We start from the raw sequence: 18,283 nt of genomic DNA, 5'->3' as shown, positions 1-18,283 counted from the left end.
GCTTCATAAGTTACAGTTTAAAGCTATCTTGTTTCAACAAAGTATAGTTAAAATTTAACACCTTTTGTTTGGATTTGGACATTAAAATAAAAGTTTCTCAACTCCTTACAATGGCAGTGGAGGAGAAGCAAACCGGCTTCCCAAAACCAAGCTGTATTTCAGCATTTCATCCGAATGAGGTCTTAGATCAGCCTTTCCCAATCCAATAGCTTCCATATGGTTCACACTACAAATCCCATGATTCTTGGACAGCATAGGACTGCTTTATAATCATCCGGTAGTTGGGCTAAGCATCCTAGTGGTAGCAAAATCAGTTCTATCACCAGAGAACATACGAAGCTGATCTTGGGCAATCAGCACAAAGTGATGGAACAGTCTTTCGGTTTAACCCACTTCTAGTTGCCACCAAAAGTCTTGTGCCTCTTTAATCAGCCAGAGCAAACTGGATCTCAGATATAATGCACACAACAAAAATGCTTAATGTACTCCTTTAGCCAGTGCATGAAACCCAAAGCAAGCAAAAACAATTACTGTGGAAAGGCTAAGAGATAATATGTAGCCAACAACTGCAGTATTTTTCTTCATTAATCACTACTGCATTCTTCTTCATTAACGCTACAGATTCCAGAAGCATCAGGGGCAAGCTAGAAGCTTAAAATCTCAAATTTGCAAAACTTGCTTCAGCAATCTTTTTTTTCCCCAATTGTTTTTGTTCAGCAAGCCTTTAAAACAAAATTCAAAGCATTCAGAGATTGAAATATCCCTGGAGAAAGCATAGGTTCTATTTGCATTATCACAAGGCTGAGAATGTGAAGAATTAATGAGTTTTTATTACTGAAAGCTGCTCTGAGCATTTATCAGCAGAGAAAAGCAGAATATACATTTAATAATAAATTCTTGTTCAACCTTTCAGCAAGCCATGTCTTTTTTTAGGCACTCCACACCCTCTGTTGCTGATGGTTTTCCATTCTTTTTCCACATTGCCAACAAGCATTCAGCTTTGTGTACCCAGGAAACATGTTCAAATTGCACTGTGCTGGGGGTGGGGGAGGGGCTCTGTACATTTTTTTCTGGAGGTTTTTTTCTGTATCTATAGATTTTCCCCACTGTGAGCCTGCAGGTAACTCCCTCTTGTTTTTCAGTAAACTGGTAAGCTACACAGCCATCGTAACTCAGTTCAATATTAGCATATATTTATCAGTTTATTTCTGCCTACATTTCCCATCTAAAATCTCAAAAGTGTGTCTGCCTAAAATGCATTATTTTATGTATGGCAGAAACTGGTGACCCTGCGTCAAGTCCTGGACAGTGGAGCCTCTGAGGACAAGGAGAAGCCAGAATTCTCATCAACAGCCGTGCTGATTGCAGAATTTGGGGCTTGAGGTATAACATCCAGAAGTTATCAAGACTGGGAAATACTGCATGAAACCTTTAGGTTCCATGATGGCATTTACTGTCAGTAACTTCATAAGTGAAAAAGGTCCTTTGTTTCCCTTCTCAATAACTAACAAACAATTTCCAAGAGGCAAATAGCTTTAAAAAAAAAATACATGTTGGCTTCTTTAATATTTGCTTAATGGAAATAATGAATCACCTTCAAGGAAACAGAGGAGATAGACATGACAATTCAAAAGCTGATATTAGTGACGATACTTGGATGCATGTACTTCATCTTCACAATTAGGGACTGGCCTGATGTGTCAATGTGCAGACCAGCCTCCTTGGATTTTTTTAAAAACATTTTTAATTTTAAAAAAAGTACAAGTAGTCCTTGTTTAGTAACCATTCGCAGTTATGATGATGATGAAAAAGTAACTTTGTGACCAATCCTCACATTTACAACCTTTGCAGGCCTGTAAAGCAAAGGAAAGCTGAAGTAAGATCATAAGCACAGTCGTGGTTTCACTTAGCGACCCCGTCGCTTAATGACCAAGTTGCTGGTCCCAATTATGATCACTAAACAAGGACTACCTGTAATGGAAAGCTAATATATATTTATATATATTTATTGACCACTGGTATTATTTATGATTTTATCGAATTTTAAATTGCTTTTATTGTGAACCGCCCAGAGTCCCCTGCGCAGGGGAGATGGGCGGTCATAAAAATATGATAAATAAATAAAATAGATAAATAATATACTACACAGTGCTGACCTCCAGCAAGATCTTCATTTACAAAATCCCACTAGTGTCCTTAGGAAATAAAAAAGAGTGTCTGTCTGAAAAAGAGTCAAAGCTAAGCTGGGGGGCCTGGGGGTGGAAGAGAGAACATCTAAAGGGCACCAAGGAGAGATAGGGAAGACCACTCTCACTTCTGCCTTCTGATAAATGAAATAACCATGTCTGCTGTAGCAGCCATTTTATGAGTATTCTACATATGTTCACACAATCCCCAAAGAACCTCTCAAAAATGCCCACTCTTAGGCTTCCAGAGAAGACCCTCAAGGAAGATCCCTATCTTCCTTACAATTCTTCCAGAAGGGGACCTGATGAATCCTGATCTAATACAACGAGGATAATTCTCTTTTCCAAACATAACATGAATCACACATTCCAGGGCCGGAATCAATTACAAGATCCAATGGGAGACATATATTTCCTCTTATTCTAACTGTCACCTAAGTGTTATTGCTACTAAATAATTCACAAAATTAAGACGTAAATTGGCATGCCCCTCCTTAATCAGCACTAAAATCTGAAGATTAAAAAAAAACAGTTTCAGAGAAAAGACACCCAACTAATTATCACAACGGCAACAAGGTTGAAAGACAGTGAACACATAGGTATTGTTTGTGGGTTCAAATTCTTGTTCCTATAGCAAAAGTACACAAATTGCAGCCTACACAGCTGAAACTGCAGACCCTCAGAACCCCACAAAAAAATTGTCAATTTCTAGAATGTAAAAATTCTAAACATGACTGAAGATGAAACAGTTAACTACATAAGGATAAATATAATGTTATTGTATTAAATTTTTAAAACAAGGCTGTGCACTGCTGATATATAGGAAAGCAAAAATAAGTAAGGATGTCCTGGATATGATACTGCTCACCTTGCACTGAAAGGCTAGAATCCCATCTGATAAAACCACCTCACCTACCATTATATACCACTGGGATAGATAGGAAAAGAAAGGAAAAGGTCAGATTCAGCAAAGCAAGGAACATAATGTTACAAGCAGAACAGGTTGTACTTTAGTCATATTCAAAATTCAGCCCATGAAATACTCAGATTTTATGCTGAAAATTAGGGAGCGGGAACTGGATTGTCATAGCAGAACAGAGGAATACAGGACACTGCCTTAGATCAAGTTAAACCAGTTGTCCATTAAGTTCAGTGTTTTTTTGCACCACACAAATCACACTACCCCATAACCTCTAGTTCACAAAGCACAAGAACTGGTTTCACTTCTTTCAAAATGAAAGAAAGCACACTGTGAGCCAATGAAATAAGTAAGCCAGTTGCTGAACGACAGCAAATTTACTGGGTTGCAGACAGAATTCTTTCTCAGCGTTCCCAGGAATCAAACTCAGGCTACGTTGTAAGGAAATACGCAGTTTATTACCGCGTTAGAGCCCTTCCCTTAAAATTTAGCTAGAAGAAACAACTAAAGTAAACACAGAAAGTCTGTAAATTGAGATTACTGCAGTGTTGCCCTTTGAATATGTACCAGCTATTTTAGTGAGTAAACAAGCCAATGTATAGAACAGTCTTTCAACAGCACCTCCACTGAAAACAATTACATGCACAGAAGAGTATTCCAATATCTGAAACATCAAGCCACTTAAACGTTAAATGCAGAATGCAAGCCTTTACTCTTGCCTTTACTAGGAAATATTCACAGCTTCTCATTCAGAGAAAGAATGCAAGCAATGAGGAGAAGGCCCTCGTTTGCTAATAATTGTTCATTAGCAAATGAGCGCCTTCTCCCCATTCCTTGCATTCTTTCTCTGAATGAGAAACTGTGAACACGTCCTAGTGCATGCATACATAAAGCACTGCCAAATACATGTGCTTCTTTGATTAACTTAACACCATTTTTGTTACACGTGGCCCTGACCTGTATATCTGTGTCTTTTACAGGCTCTAGAGGTTCAAATGTTGTCGCAGCACTAAGGCTCTCCAACCGCTGAGATATGTGGGATATATCAAGCCCTCTGGACCCCAGAAGAACTGATCTGGAAGAAAGATGAAAACAGAGGATGAAAAGCACAGAGATACCAGAACAAGGCAACACAGCCATTTCAAAATAGAATCTAATTCCAGAGACCTGAATAGCACACTACTAACTTCTGATCTTAGAACTTACGCAAAACTTGTTCAAACAAACATGGGACAACTTTTGGTCAAATGGCCCATCAAGCGACAAAGCCATCAATCAAGGAGAACAGTGTTGATAGACTTTTAAAATATTTTTCAGTATCTGCTGACTGACAGCATGCACAAGTTCCAAAAAAAATGACCACATCTGAATTTGACACCCACATGTGCGTCAATGTATCAACAGCCATTTTCTCTGGCATTTTTCTTCTAACTATTCTCATTCAATCTGATGAAGGAAAATCTGCTTTAGAAATTATTTCAGCGGAGGAGAGAATTTCCAAGGAATTCCCATGGGAAAAATTTGGTGCTTTTTTTATCGATGAATGGTAAAATGCCTTACAGGCAGAAAGAAGGGATATAAACTGAGATAAATAGTAATAATCATATGGAAATGAGAGTTGGGGATGACAGGAAAAACATAAAATTAAGTTGAACACAGAAGAAATGGTATACTTAAGAAATATGTGTGGTAAGACAAGAAGAGATGTGTTCCAGAATGAATGGGTGACGGATTGATTGCAAAAATCAGTACCCAGTATGAAAGAAGTACATCGAGGTAGTTTAGTCATGTAGAAAGAGTGAATTAAGATTAAATTGCAACAAATACATAGAGCATGAAAGAATGAATGGACTGAGAGGAAGAATAAAACCAAAAAAAGTTGTGGTTGGATAGAGCTGATGAGAAAAAAAAAAAAAGAGGTGAGAACTTTGAAGAACAAAAGTCAATGTAGGATGTGGAGTCTGGTGCGAGGGAAGCAAGGCTGGTTTATAAAGGTAGAAGAGTAAGGAGAGGTGTTTATTATTTATTTGGTTGGTCTATAGCTTCCTTTTTCATTGCTAGTCCTTCCTCCTATTTTTCCCCACAACCACCACCCTGAGAAGCAGGCTGGGCAAAGAAAGAGGGACTAGCCCTCAGTCATCCAAGGAACTTCCATGGCTGAGGGCAGACTTGAATCGGAGTTTCCTCAGTGCCAGCCCAACACCTGAACTGCTGTGCCACACTGCAAACTAGATTCAATGTCCTTTTCTCTTATCACTTGCTCTTAATTTCTTTTGTTCATTATTATCTTACACTTCTCTTGTATTTCACATACCATCACGTACCCCAAAAAGGAGGAGTCTGATGACTATGTATGTTGCTGTGGGGAGAGCCCTCAGTCTCTCTCTACCATCCTTTCTCTGGAAGCCTGCAACATCCCTGACTCCCTACACTCCCATCAAATCCCCAAAGAGGAGATCAAACGGGGCCAAAGGCATCTTCGTACTGGCCATTTTCAGTACCAGCTCTGAAGCCAAGGTCTCCCCTTGGGAAGTGGGATGTCATGAGTACTGATGGCGAGCAGGAAGGGGCCTCTATCCAGGCTGTAAAGCGCATGCATAGTACTGAGGAATTAGGTAGCCATTCAAAGAGACACAGATCGGGCCCACCTTGACTTTTGGGGTTTATCTGTCTGGGTTTTTCCCACGCTTCTTCAGTTTGTTAGGGTTTTCTGTTTATGTAGCAGTAATAAAACACTAGAGACCTATTCCTTGTCTCAGCGTGGTTCCTGGCTGTTAGGACATGGCTGGGGCCTTTTGTTTCCACTGGAAAACTCATCCATAAAATGTTTCTGCACGTGAACTGGGTGAATTTCGAAAGGCCATTCCCATCCAGCCGTAGTAGAGACCAGACAGCACAGGGCTTTTCATGATGAAGCTGAAGACCTTTGTGCCATCCTACAGCGGAACTCTATGCATCGTAGTCCCACACGCACTGGGGTTTACTCCCCAGCAATGCCGCTCCAGCAGCCACCGACAGAGGTTTCAAGCAACTCAGGGACTTACGCCTTGACGTCTGCTGTCTCTTGTGAGGTGCGGGTTAGTGTCCGGGAACGCAAGCGCTCCCCTGCCTGTTGGATCTCCTGGAGATTGCGTTCAACGTGAGGAAGTTCTGCAATGCCTTCTGTCTCCGCTGCAAGCTGCTCTGCCTGCTGCAGAAGCTCGCCAAACCCTTCTGCATCCATCTGCGCGCCTGATCGCTAGGTGGAAATCCTGAAGAAGCAAGCAGGAAGAGTAAAGCTCATCATCAAGTCAGACTGAAAAGGCAATCACTTGCCTAATCTACCGTTTCTGATGGTCACCTGGAAACAGAACAGAAACGATGGAGACCATGACCGGCTTCATCAATCAAACTATCTGCTAGACTGCAAGGAATTTTACCGGCAAGTCTGCTTTCTGGCATGCAGCCATATATCGGTGAACGGCAGTCCTAGAGATTTAGCATCAATAAAAGGTTAATGGAAGGATAACTAAAAATTAGTAATGGAACTGCTCAGGAGTCAATGCGAAGAGAAGGCCACCTTATCACGCTCTTGGAAATTTAGAGGGAATATTATACAAGGGCAGGTTTCAGGCATGCATCCCCAAACCACTTGCTGCTCAAAGTGAAACACCGTTTTTCATTTAAATCGTTAATTTTTCAAAATACCCCATGGTCTCTCTTTCGTAAATATCCCCTGCTAACGGTCTTCATACAAGTGTATGAAAGATGCCACATAAAACCAAACTAAGACGCAGTGGCATGTTACAAAAGGACACAAATTCAAGACTAGACCAAGATTAAAGGCCAATATGGCATGATATAACATGAGGCCCTGCCTCTTATTTTAGGGCCCAAGTCTAGGGGCCGATGAGTTTACTCTACATGAGGGGACCTGGTACCAGGCAGGACAGGTGGATTTTTCATATTGGCTTCTAGGCATCCATGTCTGAAGAATCCAGGAAGGTCAGAAATTTTGCAGACCGCTTCTGCAGAAGAAAGACACATACTAGTCTTGGTTCTCATTTCGAAAGCTCCATACCTCAGCTATAGAGCTAGTTCAGTTATGCTTAAAACTGTTGTGATTTTTGAGGAAAGACCAGCAGGCAAGGATTGGCCAGAAATTTAGTAATCCGATCACAATTTCTTCCAGAAAATCCGCAAGGGGCTTCCATTCCAGCATTAACACTTTTCACAACTATTCCTGCGTAGGAGTCATTTCAGAGTACTCTCAGAGAAGTTGTGCCAAAACAAGCAGCAATCTGCTAAGTGCTTTAAAAGCCAAATTTACGAGGCTTTTATATTCACCAAGCCAGACTCATACTGTAGATTTACTTTTCACTTCCGATCAGCTGTCTTCTCTGTGATAGTTTATTGTCATGCGAAGTTTGACTAATTTGGCAATTCTGAAGAATTCTCAAGGCATTTGAGCCAGCCTCTCCTCCATTGTGTTAAGGAAAACATTTCACTAATAGAATAGGAACTGAGAGCATATTTGACAAGTCAGACAAAATGGTAAGAGACTTGCATAAAACTCCCTTTCCCAACGTTCCTTCACATTCAAAAATGAACAAGAAATGGGAATGACCTGGGATGGTGTCTCAACAGTTGAGGTCGGTATGGGCAGAAAACTTCTCAATACTTTTGCCCCGCTATCGATCAGCCAAGCAGATACACAACATATAAGCCACCACTGGGTGTTATCTAAGCTCTGCGTGCTTGCATACCCACTCCTCCCTCATTTAACTTTGATATAGGGTTGAGGTTGCACATTATACTAAACTATAAGATGATTTGTTTCGATTTAGTACACTATATGAGCTGAGCCATTTATGGTTTTATGTATCATGTGAATCTGTGGTTTATTCAATTTTATTCAATTAACCATGACTGTGCAAACCATGGCTCATAACAAATGTGCATTAAGCCATAACATGATTGGTTTGGATTGGTCTGGTTTTAGTGTGCTGTATAGCTATACTGGGTTGGTTTTTTTTTAGCAAATACTGCTTAAACAAACCAGGGTGGTGTGTGAAATGAATTACAGTGTATTTGTATCTCAGACTCCAAAATCAGCAAATGGTAATTTGCTTCAGCTCTCTGAAGCAGAATTGCAAAACACGGATATATGGCCAGGAACATAGAAGCCAAAAGCTCACTGGTATAACATCAAGCCATAGGAGTGGTCAGAAAGTCATCTGCTAAACACAAGGGATATTACTGCAATAAATGTAAAAATTGCTCTGTATCTCTGGGTAGCATGGCCCTCCCTGGCAAGGACTACAGAAATCTGCAATCTGCTTACTGGGTGCTGGACTTTGTGGGAACATACATGGCCTCTCATGGTGAGCCCACTGTTCATCATGATAGGTATTTTGTTAGGGAAAGGCAAAACCTAGTATTTTTTCCCCAGAATGTCACACACACATTAAACTGCAAAGTATCAGGTTGGCTCAAAACAACAGAGAGCACATGAATCTTCCCTCAACACAAGCCAGCATACTCTTAGCACTAACCACCAGCAGCCTTGGATAAGCCAATAAACAGCATGTGCCAGGAAGGGAGCACAGCCATGGAGAAAAAGCATTTTCATGCCCTGCAATGCAGTAAGGATGCTGCTTCGGCATCTCCTTGCAAGCCGTTTCCCCTCTGGCAAAGAAGAACAGCCTCTGCTGGCAGACAGGGACCAAAGCAGTCACACTCCCGCGCAGATAAGGCTGTGCCTGCCAATTTGAGAAGCAGCAGCAGCAGCGCGTCTGGCTACGACTGCAAGAATGGCAGATGCTGCTTTGATCTGGTTCACTTTTTTCCATTAACTACCATGCTGGAAACACATCAGCACAACAGCAGCAAACTTCATGTACACTGACAATGCTGGGGAAAAAAAAAAAAAAAGAAGGCACAGCAAAGCATGCTCTGAGGGTTGCTTCTGCAAGGGCACTTTCTTGCTCACTTTTAAAAAGGCACCCCCGGGAAGCCAAATCATACAAATGGCAGTTCAAGCTGGAATGATTAAGCCAGCAAATGTCAGAGAAAATTCAGGGGAAGTTGCGAGACACAGGGTGGCTACTCAGCTGCCTATATGCTTATCCAACTGAGAGCAAGAGACAGAAAACAAAGAAAATCAGAGCAATTATTTAGCATATCCAAAGCTAACCATCCTCAACTAGTCATCCCTCAAATGAATTGGGACTACAAGTCACCCATATTGCCTTTATCTTTATTAATTGGCTGAGTGTGCTCTTTTTTATGCCTTTACACTATAATTTTTATTGTGGGCTTTTAATAATAATTCAAAAAATAATTTATTAAACTTGCATGCTGCTCGATTTGCAATACTGTAAAACATAAAGATAAAAGTTGGCAAGCGCGATATTGTGGGTATTTTAACTGTGGACTATCATTATATACCACCTTGAGGCAACAGTATATTATTTGGCATATAAGAAGTGGAATAAACAAGCACAGTACAGGAGCTTTAATCCAAGCACATATGAAAAACACCAAGTTGGGACAGGATACATTGAATTAATCTTTTTTAAAAAAAAGGCATTGTGCTCCTAGCAAGCAAGGTCAGTTCCATAAAAATACGATTATAAATTAACTCAACAGCACACCATGTTCGGGGCTGGAGTCAGGATTTAAAAAAAACGTTTCTAGGAGAGAAGGATTCAAAGAGTGGTCATCGTTGTCTTCCTCCATTTTGTCTGTTTAAATTAGCTATTCTTCAACTTTTAGGAGTGTTGAGCCTATCTAAAAGCTCTACAACAGTATAAAATTTTATTTTGTTGCCTGATGAAAACTAGCAGAAAATTATGTTGTCACTCTTTAGCACTTTGTAACCAAATTTCAGCAGAATAATCTTGAGCAGAAGAGTCTGAGTTACCCACTTTTGATATAAATTAGTATTTCAGAATGCCCCTCCGCCCCCAGTTATATTTGAAAACAAAACAAAATTAAAATGGGATACAGCAATACAATCAACATCCTCAGAACATTTTATGCACATCCTACAATTATCCAACCTTCTGCGTTACTTATAGAATGTAAACATGATTCAGTGAGAAAAAAACAGTAAAATTAATTTGTAAATATAAATGAAATAAAATGAAAAACTTTATTGTAGTCATTAACTAGCACAAGGAAATCAGTGTGCAAATATTCAAAATTAAATTGACAGTGTCAGGGTAGTAGGATAAATACATTCAAAGATTTTGGCTAAAAACGTATTAAAAACGAAGAATGCTAAGATGCTTGCTCGGGCTACACATACTCAACGAAACAGAAAAGTGATTAAGTCAGTATAAATAAATAGAACAGATTTATTTTGTTTTGGAGATTAATCCAATTTGGAAGCAGGCAATCTCGTATTTTAAAGTAACTCTTTGTGAGTTCAGTATTGTATGTCAGGTACTCTCAAAATAAAAATTTGCTAGAAAGGTACAATACAGTCAAACATCTTCATAGAGGATCAGTTTAGAAGGGATACATTTCACATAAACTATTTCTCCTGTACATTCTGAAGTCAGAATCTTGAGATACAGTGTTAATTTTTCAGGTTTGTAGCAACTTCCCTCCAAATATAAATTATAGGGGAACAATGGTGGAAGAAGGGTGTGTCCGGATTTGCTGCTTGTGAGCACCAGCTGGATGCTGTGAGAAATCTAATGCCCATCGACAATAAGTCCTGACCTGATCCAGCAGGACTTTATTATGTGGGGGGCTATACCACAGTGTCTTCTGAACTGGCTCTTTGATGTTAGGGTAACATACTGTCTTCCAAGAAGCTAAACTATAAACCTGTGCATAGTTTGGTGAACATATTCCCAGGACTGTATATAATTACATCTAGCTAAGATGGGATGTGAATAAGAGGTCAAGTTTATCAGGAGCTACCGGAATCAACGCAGCAGACATTGGGGATGTTTTCATTCAAGGCATCTGATCTAGCAAAGTCAGTGGAAGAAACAAAATGCTGAAACACAAGATAAGGTGCAAATCTTGATTTGGATATCATCTACCTGGTTATATGTAGCACGTATCATTATTAGCCTTAGTTTCCAACCTGTAAAAATGGGAATGATGTTACTCTTTAGGTAAGGGTAACAATCACTGCCCAAGCCTGCATGGCTGTACTATAAATGTTATTAAAAACCTGAAAGTGTCTCAGCTCCCCATCAAAGAGCAGAATCCATTTGTTAGGAAAGGTCCAAACAGCTGGGCTTCTTTATGTGGAAATATTAAAATGCATTTTACGTAGGGCTTAAAAATACTGATATGCATCAGTATGAGACCCACATAGGACTAAAATAAAAATAAAAACAGGAGCATTATAACCTCCTTCACCATAGTACCAAATTATATAGCATTTTAGATTTAATGCTGACTTGAATGGACAGAAGTGAATTGGGGAAGGAGATTCTGGTGAAGAAGTGTCAGATTCAATGATCAAACATTCAAAAACAGTAGCAAATGTATTGGAGCACAATTTCCATTGTTTCTGGTGAACACGCTTCTGTCGTCTAATGGCTATTTATCCCCCAACTGATCAAGAAATACAGCCTTTCTTTGAAAATGACAGCTTTCAAATATTTTCCACACCATCAGTGCACAGACATGGAATCTTCACATGGGGAAAGTTTACTGCATTCAAGAGACTGCAGACAGACTCTTAATGTGGCTGCTCAGCATGGGGAAGATTAGCAGAGTCATGAGGCCAGGATATCTGTGGAAAGTGCAGCAGCGCAGATCAGAGAGAGAGGAGGGATTTGAATCCCAATCAAACAGCAATCCAAAATCCAGGTAAGCAAGATCATTTTTAAAAAAAACTTGATGATCTGTCAGTAATGGTCGCTGAATTAAGCCACAAATTATCCTCCAGAACAAAATTATCCATTGCAGCTCTCTTGAAAATGAAAATGGAAAGATAGCTGAGTTCTATTTACTAATTAGCACACTCACTTCTGGAATTTAAGCCAAAAGAAAGGAGATGGAAAGAAACAATGGGTCAGATAAAATTATTTCTTATTGGGCCAGTGAAGGATCTGTAAAAGCAAATGTGGAGAGACAACACAATCCATTGTACTTTCAACTCTGGTAAAGTTCTGGACCCTGAAAAGGATGTTGGAAGAAAAGAAAAAGGCACACAAGTATGAGATCAAAGTCCTCAATCATTGCTGGGGGGAAAGGAGCATCAAAGACAGACAGAAAAGAAATGCATGAATAAGCTGAATATGGGGAAAGCATGAGGGTCCAGTTCTGGAGGTCCTGCTCAAACTCCAGTGAAACAGGAAAAACTAGTTAGACAATATAAAGCCATGGCATGCTTATACTGACTGAGGTTACACTGTAGTTAAGGTGAAAGATGACATGCTGTGGCAGTTAAGGTGTTAAGACTAGTGTTCAGTAGACCCAACCACAGAAGCTCACCCGTGAAAGACCCAACCACAGACTCAACCATGAAAGCTCACTGGGTGACTTTGAACAGGTCACTCTCTTTCAGCCCAGTCCAACTCACAGTGTTATTGCAGGGGAAAATGCGAGGAGGGAGTGCGAAGTTTGCTGCCTTCTGTTCTTGAATGAAACCCAACAAAGAAATGAATCATGCCTGTCATTCACAAAAGGTTTATGTTAGTTATAGTGCCACAGGTCTTACAAATCCATATTTGGGAAGTGGGTTGCATGTGAAATACCAAACTTCCCAACTTAAAGAACTGTCGCAGCAAAACAGAGAAGATGCACAGCAGCCAACCAGTTTGCTGTGATGAAAAAGGAATGTATACATTCTAATAAGCACTATGCATTGCCCACACAATTTAGGATTCATCAGAATCCAGCTCTGCAATGCAGGTCTACCTGGTAAACATGTATAATTGCCAGTGGTCAATGCATATTTGCAATGCAAACAAGCCCAAGAAGTAAAAGAAAGAAAGAACGCCCTGTGTGGCTTGAATGCATAGCCCTGTGCACAGGAAGAAGAAAAACAGTCCATTGGTGCTATGTAATATTTTCTGAAGCTACGCATCTCCTAATTACAGAGATCTTCAAGCATTATAAGAGCTGCATCTGCAAACCTATAGTCCTTATGGTCCAAGAAAATTCAAACAGTGTGCTCTAAAACAAATGTTAAAAGCTTCCCAATTAACAGTGCGGGATTCACTGTTAGACACTAAAGGCATCTGAGCAGAAACAAGCAAGCTCTCATGGAGAGGACTGGCATGAAAATATTGGAAAAAGAATTGTTTACTCCAGCTGTCTGAAATTCATCACTGCATACAAAACCTTTTTAAGCAAAAATTATTTATGAAGTTCAGTAGAAGAAAGCAGGAGGGATGGGGGGGAAGGACTATCATTTTTGGTAATGTAACATAACATGCAACAGAATAGAATTGAATTAGTGGCTTAATACACTTTGAGATACTCCCACAGAGAAAAGGAATATGCCACACTGAACCCGTTCCAGACAAGATAAAGTAGTCACTGATTAATCCATTTATGCTTGAAGTTCCACCATATTGGGAAGACAATTTTGTTTCATTAGCCATTTTTATATGCTGCCTTCAGGTGTATCTTTCTGACAGATCACCTTTTTGGTTTTTCAGGTTTAATTATTTTAATTTTGCATTTTTTGATATTGTTTGCTGCCTCAACTCTTACATTGGAAAGGTAGGATTTCTTTAAAAAAATACATGTTGAAAAGCACAATATGATTGGAGGGATCAGGAGAATAAGGACAAAATTACCACCATAATAGGATTTGCTAACATATTTCTCAAACTTAAACTCTATATATGCAGTGGTTTATTAAAAACTTACATGTTATTTTAAAGGAAAACCAAAATTGCTAATAAACTTAAAACAATGGGCTATTCTAAAAAAAAGGATACTAAAGAATTCCAAAGAAGCAGAAGCACAACCAAAATAATAAAACATACATGGAAGGGAGAACAAAAGAGACCATCATTATTAGTTCAATTTCTATGACATATGTCCTCGAGGACAGCAATATTACATACTGTACATTGTATGAATTCCTTGATTTCCCCCCACCCCAAAAAATCCCAGATCCTGAAGTTGGTTAGCGTAAACGATGACTATCTCAAAATCATACTGGGAAACTTCAAATTGTACGGATGAACTTTACCTATCTCCCCAGGCCTAGTTCAAAACCTGAATTGCTTTAGCGTGTTCAGTATACTGTATTCCCCACAAGGTACGAAACCACAAATTAGCCAACCACATTTAAGGCTAACTATTATGCAAACCTAATCTGCATAGTTCATTTATGGATCGCTTTATTGTGTTAACCCAGGAAACTGGAGTAATTCCATCAGTCATGACTCCACTTGTTGTGTAAACGCAACCTCTAGGCCTCAAGGCTCTGCTTTACCACTATGGGAAAAGAATGCTGAGCTGGAGCAGCTTAGCCCTGATCCAGCCTTTCTTATGTTCTTAGAAGCAGGTAAGTGTTCAGAAGTGAACAGTAAGTGTACAGAGGACTGCGGATCTGCAGCGTAGCCCTGCTCATTCTGCAGACGTTTAGGACTGAAACCGAACAGCGAAATCACACACCCATTTAGCCAGAAGAAACCGATGAAGACTAACTAGAAAAGATACACATTCCAAGAACATGTAATTCTTCTACCCTCCCAACTAATTCTTACTTGTCCTGAGTCCCACTCTTCAGAGTCAAGAAAAGGTTTATTCACCACCAATTACCTGATCTTTTTAAGCTGGAAAAGCCAGATAGTAAAGTTGGCGCCACTTTGGGCCAGGCCTTCTCTCTCAGCCTGACTGACCTCCCAGGGTTGTTGTTGTAGGGAAGATAGCAGCAGGAGCATTATACACAGTGCCCTGATTTGTTTGTACAAATCAAGGTGAGGTATAAACAAACAGAGCTAGCAGCTTAAGTAAGAATTTGTTGAGATCCAAGGAGCAGAGGTCTACCAATTACAGTACACTTAATGGTTCTATCGCACAAACCGACAGATGTTGCTCAGAAAGGAGGACCGCTGAATTTAATGGGACTAGCTCCCATATAATACTGTTTTGTTGTTCTAATTTGTTCAATTGTGTCCGATTCTTGGAGACTGCCTGGACAAGTCCCTGCAATTTTCTTGGCAAGGTTTTCAGAAGTGGTTTGCCATTGCCTCCTTCCTAGGGCTGGGAGTGTGTGACTGACCCAAGGTTCCCCAGCTGGCTTTGTGCCTAAGGAGGGACTAGAACTCCCGGCCTCCCGGTTTCTGACCTTTTGCCTTGACCACTACACCAAACTGGCTCTAATATAATACTGTAATAATCAGTAATAGCTGAATAGCCCTTCCAGTCAGAGTGCTCTTCTTCTAAATTAGTGTTTCCCAAGCTTGGCAACTTTAAGATGTGTGGACCTCAACTCCCAGAATTCCCCAGCAATGCTGGCTCGGAAGTTCTGGGAGTTGAAGTTCACCTGTCGTAAACTTTCCAGGGCTGAGAAACACTGTTCTAAAGGCTAGTTAGCCACGGGACAGAAAAGCCAGGAGAGATGCTCTACCAGATGCAGCAAGGAGAAAGGGCTGTCACTTTCCTGCCCCAAGACTCGTAAGGGAAACAAGCCTCTGGAGGGTCAGACACCTGTTGGTCGTGGCCCAGCAAAGTTAGAAGCGGAGCTCGTATCTTCACGGGTAGGCAAAATCTCTAACCCATACCCTCTTCCACCTCCATATACATTGAGACTTCAACCCCCAGAATTCCCTACACCACTCAGCCATTGGCCTCACCACTTAGAGAATTCTGGGAGTTGAAGTCCAAAGGGTTTAAAGAAAACCGCTGCTTGCGGACAGCTGGAAGGAAAACGGACCCACGGGGGCACTTCGAGCTCCGGCGCCGCATTCCGGAAAGCACGGGGGAGATTATCCAGCCGGCTCGCGAAAGAAGCCGCAAATTCCGCCTCAGCGCGGCCACACTTACCGTCTCCCTCGTTCCGCCGGCGCCGCTGTCACGTCGACGGCGTGCCGCTCCCCGCCGCGCGCAACGATTGGTGGAGAGTCAGGTTTCTCCCAGCAGCCCTTGTGACGGCGCGCAAAGCTGGCCCCGCCCCCGCCCTCATGGCGCTTGAGAGGGCGGGGTCGTGTCGGAAATGCAGTGCACAAATAATATGAAATAAAAATGAGAGTTGCCCACGTGGGAAATACTTGCTTTTCTTTCGTTCTTTCTTTCCTCTCTCTCCGCGTTTTCCTTCCCACCACATGGAATGGGAATGAAATCTGGGTGGCGGCCATGGGACACCTCCCTAAATCACCACTAGCCAGGCTTCGTTGCCATGGAGACAGGAGGGCCTACAGCTTTCGAACACTGGCTGGCCACGGAAAATCTAAGCGCGGGGAGGGGGGGGAGCCGGGTGGTAAACTGGTAGGAAGACCACCAGGAAGTCCCAACCTGTACAAGAGTTAAAAAAAAAAAAGCCAAGAAATGTGGCCAAGAAAAATGAGGATGTGTCCGTACAATCATTGCTAGGCCACAAATGGTAGCCTTTGTTTTAATACCCAGCAGGTGGAAACAATTTGGGCTTGATTAGTCCTTGAATGGGAGACCACCGGGAAATCCCAGAAGGGTGGCTGAGAGTGGGAAATCCAAAAAGAATCCCCAAAGACGACAGTGGGAACCATTAAAGCATTTTTGCCAAGAAAAAGCCACCCAGAGTAGGTGTACATAACCCATTTAATTAACTACAAAACAACAATAATAATACTTCATATTTATTATTATTATTTATTTAATTTATCAAATTTTATCCAATGACATGCTTATCCGTGGTTTATCCAGTGTTTCTCAAGCTTGGCAACTTTAAGATGTGTGGACTTCGACTCCCAGAATTCCCCAGCCATCTTGCTGGGGAATTCTGGGAGTTGAAGTCCACACATCTTAAAGTTGCCAAGCTTGGGAAACACGGGTTTACACCTCAGGAAATAGATGCCTAAACTAACCACATGGGTTTGTTTGTAGATTGGTGTGTTGGGCAAATCCAAGTGGCAGGGATCGTTGACTCTACTACATGATAAACCATGGTTTGCAAACCACTCTAGGCAGGATTCCCACAACCCTGAATCCTCTTTCAACACTGAACTGCACTAAAATTGGCCACTTAGTAGGTTGGGGTTCAGCATCTTGGGGGGAACCCAGGCACAGGAGGAACCAAGACACCCCCTGAAGCCTTCAGAAGTCTTCTCTGTCAGGACCCCACAAGTTCTGCAAACAGCAATTGCATTTTGGTGGCGCGTTTCATAAGGTTGTATGTGTGTTACCTTTCTTCATGCTTGTATTGTGTTGGGTCGCTGGGGTCCTTCCTTCTTGGGAGCCTCCCCGAGTCCTCTAAGGGCGATGGGCAGCTGCACCAATGGAATAAATAAATACATTTTCTTCTCTTTTTATAATTGTTATTGAAGAATGTTTTAGAAAGTTAAAAACGGTAAACACAAAACAATATGACGAAAGAGCTAGGAAAGAGAAAGAAAAAAAAAAGGTTAATGCCATAAAGAGGGGTAGGGGGAGTGAAAGAAAACAGCAAAAGAAGCCACTTCCGATTTTCACAGCAGTTATAGACATTTTCCAGTGTTTCTCAACCTTGGCAACTGGAAGAGGGGTGGACTTCATCTCCCAGAACTCCCCAGCCAGCTATTCCAGTGTTTCTCAGCCTTGGCAACTGGAAGAGGGGTGGACTTCATCTCCCAGAACTCCCCAGCCAGCTATTCCAGTGTTTCTCAGCCTTGGCAACTGGAAGAGGGGTGGACTTCATCTCCCAGAACTCCCCAGCCAGCCAGCTGGCTGGGGAATTCTGGGAGATGAAGTCCACCCCTCTTCCAGTTGCCAAGGCTGAGAAACACTGGCATATTCTACAGCAGGTTTCCCTTCTCCCCACTTTCTGCCCGTTCTCACCCCAAGCTTAGGGCGTCGGGGGGACCCAGGCCACCCGTCGACTGAATTAAGACAGAAACGCATTTCCTAACTAACCCCAGCTGGGGATTCACCCAGGCGCGAGAGCCACCGGCAAGGCCCGGCTGAAGCGGCGCGCACCCTGGCGCCCGGGGCGAGCCGGCGAAAGGGCGCCCCGGGGTGGGCCGGGCGTGCTGCGCCGGGTCCTCCCGGCCGCTGGGCGGCAGGCGCGCGCCAGGCCGGCCGGCCGGCC

At 41.8% G+C, this 18,283-nt stretch overlaps 1 protein-coding gene across 3 annotated transcripts in view; it reads right to left on the bottom strand.

Annotated features, from left to right (window-relative positions):
* NUP93 (nucleoporin 93) overlaps nt 1-16,179 on the bottom strand; it is an 85,224-nt gene extending 69,045 nt beyond the window's left edge. Inside the window, exons 1-3 of one of the 3 annotated variants that reach the window (XM_063312675.1) lie at nt 16,063-16,179; nt 6,150-6,336; nt 4,063-4,180 (exon numbers count right to left, since the gene is read on the bottom strand). In XM_063312675.1, the coding sequence (XP_063168745.1) occupies nt 4,063-4,180; nt 6,150-6,328 (297 nt within the window). In that variant the 5' untranslated portion in view covers nt 6,329-6,336; nt 16,063-16,179. The other 2 variants (XM_063312674.1, XM_063312673.1) reach the window with 2 other exon arrangements.
* Nucleotides 16,180-18,283: the final 2,104 nt, after the last annotated feature.

This window comes from Candoia aspera, chromosome 11, assembly GCF_035149785.1.
Source record: "Candoia aspera isolate rCanAsp1 chromosome 11, rCanAsp1.hap2, whole genome shotgun sequence".
Lineage (NCBI taxonomy): Eukaryota > Metazoa > Chordata > Lepidosauria > Squamata > Boidae > Candoia > Candoia aspera.
The sequence above is the reverse complement of the archived record's forward strand: the minus strand, read 5'-3'. Positions and strand labels throughout refer to the sequence as shown.